Source organism: Camelina sativa, chromosome 14, assembly GCF_000633955.1.
Source record: "Camelina sativa cultivar DH55 chromosome 14, Cs, whole genome shotgun sequence".
NCBI classification, from domain to species: domain Eukaryota; kingdom Viridiplantae; phylum Streptophyta; class Magnoliopsida; order Brassicales; family Brassicaceae; genus Camelina; species Camelina sativa.
The window spans coordinates 6,979,898-6,988,134 of NC_025698.1; the positions used below are offsets into that span (position 1 = coordinate 6,979,898).

The 8,237-nt window shown below is 38.8% G+C and overlaps 1 protein-coding gene across 1 annotated transcript; it reads right to left on the minus strand.

Annotated features, from left to right (window-relative positions):
• LOC109128647 (uncharacterized mitochondrial protein AtMg00810-like) lies at positions 5,746-6,951 on the minus strand. The gene has a single exon (XM_019235451.1). The coding sequence runs from the start codon at positions 6,949-6,951 to the stop codon at positions 5,746-5,748; it is 1,206 nt and encodes a 401-aa protein (XP_019090996.1).

Genomic DNA, 8,237 nt, shown 5'->3' on the forward strand with positions numbered 1-8,237 from the left:
ACATCTTATATTATGAAACAAAAATACTTCTCTAAACATCCTATATTATGAAACGGAGGGAATATATGTTTAGGGTTGATAATAGACTTCGCTTTGATTATGGGCCTACAGAAGATATATATACAGTATACAAATGAAAGTAATATATCACATTTGCTATTTTGTTTCCTAATTTTTGTGTGTTTCTCTCCTTGAAGGGATTGTTTACTCATAGAGGACACTTAACCACCATCTCCAATCGAAATCTCTATTTTTCACTCTAATAAAATAGAGTATAGTTTTCCATCAATATATTACTCTATTTTTGAGTTTAAAATAGAGTTAATGTAAAAAACTAGAATTGAAAATAAAGTTGCTATAAATATAAAGCAATTCCATCATCTATTTTTTACTCTAAAATATAATGGGGTTGAAGATTCTTTCTAGGAGTACCGGATCTTCCTTTTCTTTCTTTTGGATCTTTGATAACTTCCATTTTAATTAAGGTTAGTTTTAAGTTGTTTGTCGGTTGTTAACCCTCCACCAAAAGGGATTAGTACACGAACCTAACTACATAATTAAACAAACCTAACCCAGTTCTAGCACATAGACTATAGTTGGGGAAAATAGGCGCCAATTGCAAATCAACGAAATACCGTTTGATACACGGACCCACCCGACGGGGATCATAGCCATCGGGAACCGGACACCTCTTTATGTCCCAATAGACATATATTGGGGCCGCAGCTGCCTCCTCCGTAGGCGGCTTCATCATTCAAAGACTTTAGCTAAACCCTAGAGAGAGACGGCCGTGATTGTTTCAATCACAAATACAACTTCTCAATACTTGTGGGCAAAAATATATAATTCTGTAGGTAGTCGATGAATTTTCTAAGAAACGTGAGAGAAGGAGCGAGAATTTTTTTACTTGAGTTCTGTAATATATATAGGTTGATAATGGGCTTTTTGATAACTTTCCATTTTAATTAAGGTTAGTTTCCAGTTATGTTATCGGTTGTTAACCATAAGGGATTAGTCACAAATGCAACCAGTACACGAACCTAACTGCCTAATTAAACCTAACTCAATTATAGCACATAGACTGTGGTTGGGGGAAAGAGGCGCCAATTGCAAATCACCGAAATTTTGAAAATGATAGCGATAAGAGGAAAATCTAATTAAGGTTAAGCCCCTTTTCATACACTTATAAAAGGCTAACATCTGATAGATGAAAATCCTAAATGATTTTTGAATCACTTTAATTAAACAATAAATATAATATGATATGTTGTTTGAAATGGTTCTAAGTCATGTCTTTTAAAACTTCATAATCGTCTAATGTTGTGGATCATACTCATCATCTTTTCTTGCACCTAGTCGTCACATCTCGTGGAGAAAGAAAAAAATATTTCTTTCAAAATTTGGCTCAAATAAGTGAGAATGATTTTGAAAGTCTATTCCTCCAAAAGACTGGTTTTACGTTTACATGAACCAATTCAAAATGTAAAACATAGACAATGATTCTAGAAGTTTTTATAAAAATCTAAATTGCAAATCAAAATACAATAAAACATAACAAATGCTACTGTCAAAAGAAACTATTTCAATGAAACAAAACTAAACCAAAATAATCCTGATTCTAAAAGCTTGACACTCAATTCAATTAAGAAAGAGTCAATTTTGATAACAAATCAAGATAGAATTATAAATAACCAAAATATATTAAAACAAAATCGATGGGTTTAATTTAGATATAAAAATAAAATTTAATCCAGTCAAGTTCAATTGTTATGAACAACAAGAAGTGATGGATGAATATTTCGAACAAATCTCGAACAATGGTTTGGATGCTTACGAAGTAGATCTTTGATCATAGGTTTGATACGGCTTGTAACAAAGCCATCAAGGAGCCCAGAATTCTCGTAGTCGCCTAAACATCTTATGGGACGAGGATCTTCCGGTATCGCCTACACTTGGAATACGACTTGAACGACACTTAAAATGTTTTGCGGCGGATTCAGTGTTTTTTAGGAAAATCCTAAATTATTATTACAGGTAAAATGTTTCGTTTATGAATTTTATTCATTTTTTTGAATTTAAACAATACACTGTAAATATTTATATTTTCAATGGATACTTTTTCTTCCTTCATATTTTAGTATTTTACTCTATACACTCTATGACTGATTAAGTAACTATACAATCTTTGGGTAACCCATGATTCCATGAATGAAGAAAAAACGAGATAATTTTTGCTTTTTTTAAGTGTTAATATTTAAATATATGCGTTATATTTTTTTTTTTTTTTTGCCAGCATATATGGATTGTGAACTTGAACCAATGCATTTGTGAACAAAAAAGAATTGTACATCGATTTTTGAACCACTATTCAGGACGCATTTGGTAATTAAAAAAAAAAGAAGAGTAATTCAGGTATCTGACCCGTACGACAGAGTAAAAAAAAAGGGCCGGGGCTAAAAAAGAATTGTACCATTTAAGAAGCGTATACGCATGTCAATTCTAGCACATAGACTATGATTGGGGAAAAGAGGCGCCAAAATTTTGGGAAAGATACGACTAGAACATGAATGACTCGAAACGTTATCGAATTTATAGATCGAAAAGATTTTACTTGTACGATATCATTGTAGTAATTTAAAAGATAGGAGAAAATATGTGTATGCGATTACTAGTACTTACTTACACCTGTGCCGGGCAATTATTTACTATCGAACAATCACACTTTACTGTTACTATCGCTGTCAAATTATTTGATCATTTGAAACATATTGGTATTGCTATGTCTGATCTACATAACTTAAAATAAACGAGACTTGAAAAATAATCATAAGTTATATAAGTTAGTTAACCCAACATTTGAGTAGAACAAAGCATTTTAACAGCCTTAGAGAAGAACAACACCAAGGGCCATGTACTCACTCTTCTTCTTCACGTCCCTCTGCTTCTTGTGCTTTCTCCCTACCAAGCCTACAATTTTTTTTAGTTTTTATAAAAGATTAGAAATCTCAAAAGTTTTCAGATTATTAGAAAAACAGGCCCTTTGGTTGCTTCTTCATTCTCACCATGGTAGTAGCATTTGCTGGAAAAGAACCAAGGGGAGCCTCAAACAGAATCAAGGTGAGGCCGCTCAACTATGGCTTCAAAAAAGGAGGGACCACGGGGTTAACCCAATTTCCAAGCTGTTTGAAAACCAAAATACACAGCCAAGCGGAAAAAGATAACATGGGATCAAATTCAGGAAAACAAAGACATAAAAAGGAAGTAGGTTGGAGACTTCGGCTAGGATGCTTTTAACATACCTCATGTTCATGTTCCGGAGAAGAGAGGTGCGTGATGAAATTTTCAAAGCCTTGGCCAAGCAGATCATCGCAAGCAGCGCAAACCCAGCGGACAGATTCAACCCTTGTGTCATTGCAGTTATCCTCCTCCTCAAGTACCCTTAACAGATTCAGATGTTTCCAGAGAGTCTCAGCAGCTTCGGGAGTAGACTCAAATGGAAACGGGAAAATACCGTAGTAACCATTCTTCCCGCAACAAAGAGAAGAGAAGTTGGGAGGAACGTAGGCTGGTGGACTTGATATGACCATCACGTTAGAGGGAGTTGGACCCTCCCGAAAACAGCCGAGGAAAAGATCAACCATGCCTCTGGGACCTATTATTTCAGAAACCACTTAATTAGGACTCTCTCTCTCTCTCTCTCTCTCTCTCTCTCTCTCTCTCTCTCTAATTAACCATCCTATTACTACTCTAGCAATTACTACTTAGGTATCTCTCCTATTACTACTCTAGCAGTTACTACTTAGGTACTCTAGCAAGGAAGGAATGAATAATTTTAAGGATGATCGAGGGGATACTAACCATGGGCGCGGTTAAGAAGAGAGATTCCAGTGGTGGTGACCACTTCTAGGATGTCACGGCGGACCTTTGATAGTTCGCCAACGGCGGTGATCGTGATAGGACCAGAGTAGCCTAAATTCCTCAAATACCGTTTAATACACGGACCCACCCGACGGGGATCATATCCATCGGGAACCGGACACCTCTTTATGTCCCAATACACATATATTGGGGCCGTAGCTGCCTCCTCCGTAGGTGGCTTCATCATTCAAAGACTTTGGATTAAACCCTAGAGAGAGAGAGACGCGGCCGTGATTGTTTCGATCACAAATACAACTTCTCAAATACTTGTGGGCAAATATATATAATTCTGTAGGAGCGAGAAATTTTACTTTTTTTTTTTTTTCTTGTTTTTATCGCTGCTGTAGGCGCCCATAATCAACCCTAAACATATATTACAGAAGAACATATGTTTAGGGTTGATTATGGGCGCCTACAGAAGCGATATGTATACAAATGAAAGTAATATATATTCACAAATCTTTGCTATTTTGTTTCAGACATTAAAATATTCATAGGAAATTAACTTATACCAATTGTATATTTTCATTGGATGTTATTATCATACAGTTTCCCCTTAAAATAATTTATCTACATGCAAGTAAAAAGTATACCAACGAGTTCATGAACTCCAATCCTAAAACTACAACACATGTAAAAGTGTTATCAAAAAAGAACATCGACGAGTTCCTGACTCTTCCTGAAACCTGAGTTAGCTAGCATGTGGCAAAAACATTTTAAGGAGAAAGTAAGCTAGAGTTAGTACCTGAACAACATCATGAAGATGAGAAACTTCTTTTCCCTCTAACAGCCCAACCTTCTCGAGGTTCTTGATATATCCATTTAGATGATTCAGCACATAATGTGTTACTTGTCTTGTTTTCAAAACACTCAAAAACCTGACCAAATTTTATGGCTATTATCAGCCACTTTGTCTTGTTTTTAAAAGACAAGTTAATCCATGACAAAATTTTATGGATTTCAGAAAAAGCATATGGTCTCAAACCTGAGGAAATGAATCACGGACATCTTCCAAGAACTGTTTTGCTTCTACTCCTTCCACCTCACTTTCACTTATTACAGTAGAAGCAACGTCACTGTTACCTGTGTAAATTATATAATATAGCTAAGAGACATATGAATTTGGGAGTTTAGTTAACGTTACATGGGCTACCCATAAAGAAGAAAGCACAATTTCAAGTAAATGAAAAACCAAAGGTTTTCATTTCAAGGGCACGTCAGATAGATGGTCTTTGAAGTTATGCAGTCTTAAAGAATATAATAAACATACAGATATAACATAACAGAGTGATGCATACCTAGAAAGTCATGCAATTGCTGTCGCGCAATCCTGTGAGCACGGAGAAACGCAGAGGAAATGTAACAAGCAGATTCTAGTCTTTCCACAATTACATGGGTGACCAACTTGCGGGGGATAATTCTTGATTGAAGAAACTTGTAATAATTTGGGAAATGAACACGCGGCTCTAAGCCCCTCCAGTCGCATAAAGAATTGGTAGAAACAAGGTCAAGTGCCTCATCTACTGATTGCATTAAAACATTGGCAGTGCTACGTGTTATTCTCCCATCATCCATCTCCCAGTAAGCTGCCTGGACACCTGATACAGGCAAGAGTCTCGAATCAATAGCCAATTTTGGAGAAACAACAATTTGACAACCAGAAGATTTTCATACACATGGTTAAATACCATTTAAGAAGCGTATGTAAGGTAAACCGTATATTATTATGAGAATGTTTACAACATATATAGCCTTTGTACAGTAGGGTTTTGATGAGAACTAATTACAAATGTAACCCTATTCTAAGTCTTTCCTTTACACGCCCCCTCAAGATTGAGGCAGTAACTTGACTCCAATCTTGTTGTTGATTTCGTGAAAACGAGGGCCAGCCAGCGGTTTGGTAAGAGCATCCGCAAGTTGATCGATAGTGGAGACATGAGTAACACGAAGCATACCCGACTGAATGTGTTCCCGGACGAAGTGATAGTCAAGTGCCACATGTTTCATCTTGGAGTGAAAAACTGGATTAGCACAAAGATATGTAGCACCAATATTGTCACAATATATAACTGGAACCATGGGGAGAGTGATACCAAGCTCAGTCAACAGGTGACATATCCAGCGAAGCTCAGAAGCAGTATTAGCAACAGCCCGGTACTCCGCCTCTGTAGAGGACCGTGACACACTCCGTTGTTTCTTGGAAGACCAGGAGACTGGACTACCACCAAAGTAGATAATATAGGCATTTGTTGAAACATAAGTCCCCTTATCGCAACCCCAATCAGCATCTGAGAAGGCATGTATGGTGAGAGGAGCATCACGACGAAGAAATATACCAAGTGATCTTGTGCCCGCCAGATAACGTAAAATTCGCTTAGCCGCTTGCCAATGATCTGATGTTGGTTTGTGCATAAACTGAGATAATCTATTCACCGCAAAGGCAATGTCTGGCCGTGTGAAAGCTAAATACTGAAGACTACCAACCACCATTCTATATTCAGTGGCAGTGGCAAGCGGTGTTCCAGTATATAGCGTGAGCGGTTTCTGAGTCATAAGCGTGGTGACCGGCTTTGCATCGAGCATGTGGGTCTTGGCCAAGAGATCAGTGATGTACTTCCGCTGCATTAAGTGAAGTCCCTGGGATGTGCGAGTGGCCTCGATGCCCAGAAAATAACTCAAAGGACCGAGATCTTTGAGTGAAAAACGAGCAGCAATGGAAGCATGAAATGATCGCACCAAAGACGGGACTCCAGTAATTATTATATCATCGACATACACGAGTACGTAGAGATAGTTGTTACGCTGTTGGGAGATAAAAAGAGAGGCATCCCCAAGTGATGACTTGAAACCAAGGTGAAGGAGGAACTGTCGGAGTTCATGATACCATGCGCGGGGCGCCTGCTTTAGACCGTATAAGGCCTTATTTAGTTTACACACAAGATGGGGACGGTCTTTGTCGACGAATCCTGGAGGCTGAGAGACATAAACATCTTCATGTAAGGTACCCTGAAGAAATGCATTATTGATGTCCATTTGATGGATCGCCCAGTTCAACTTGNAATTGGAGTGGATAGGCTTGTTAATTGATTAGGAGAAAGGAGAGATGTGGATGGGTTACGGTGAGAGTTGGGCTCAACTAACGGACCATCATGAACTCGTTTAGTTTGCGTTTCATGAGCAACATCAACATCAGGCGAGACCGACAGTGAGGACTGTGGCACAGAAGAGGACGATGTCGATGGCGTAGTTGGTGGAGATAGCGGTGCGATGTTGGTCGGCGACGGAGGGTGAAGGGCAGAGCACGGTGGCGAAGAAAGAGCTGTTGGCGATGGAAGATTTATCACCGGCGGCCAAGAGGACGGATTGGAAACAACACCAGACGTCGACACCACTGGATCCGGTGACATTGGCGTGGTTGCAAACATAAAACTGTTCTCCATAAACTGCACATGGCGGGAGACATAAACTCGACCACTTTGGACATCGAGACATAAATACGCACTCTCTGTGAGTGAGTACCCAAGAAAAACACAAGGAGTCGAGCGGGACTCAAGTTTGTGTTGTCGGTAAGGTCGAAGCCAAGGGTAACAGACACAGCCAAAGACTCGCAGCTTGAGATAATTAGGGGTGGTGTTGAACAGCTTCCGGTACGGCGAGACACCACTCAACACAGCGGTTGGCATTCAATTAATGAGGTATATGGCAGCGGCAAAGGCATATGGCCAATAACTCTTGGGAACCGACGCATGACCAAGCATAGCGAGACCCGTCTCAATGACATGACGGTGTTTTCGTTCTGAGATGCCATTGTGTTGAGGTGTGTGTGGCGGAGATGTAAGATGAGAAATCCCATGTTCCACCAAGAACGATCGCAGACCAATAAACTCCCCACCATTATCCGAATAAAGTGTTTGAATCTTCTGTTGAAACCGATTCTCGACAAGGGTCTTGAAGGCAATGAAAACTTCTTTGACCTGAGATTTCTGTTTGAGAGGATAAAGCCATGTATATCTGGTGAAATGGTCAACAATGAGGAGATAATATTTGAGATTTTCAGTGGAGAGAACAGGAGAAGACCAGACATCAGTATACAAATATTCAAGAGGTTGTGTAGAGACAATTGTGTTTGTAGAAAATGGTAACTGTTGGCTTTTATTGATGAAACAATCAGAACAAGAAAACTGTTTATGAGGAGAAGGAGAAAGAGGTAAAGAGAACTGAGAGACAATTGTTTTTAAAACAGATAAAGAAGGGTGCCCAAGTCGAAGATGCCAAGAGGAGATATCGGTTTTTGGTGTAGGAGTGGCCGCAAAGATAGA

Coding starts and splice junctions, on each gene's coding strand:
- LOC109128647 (XM_019235451.1), bottom strand. CDS start 6,951: ATGGACATCAATAATGCATTTCTTCAGGGTACCTTACATGAAGATGTT.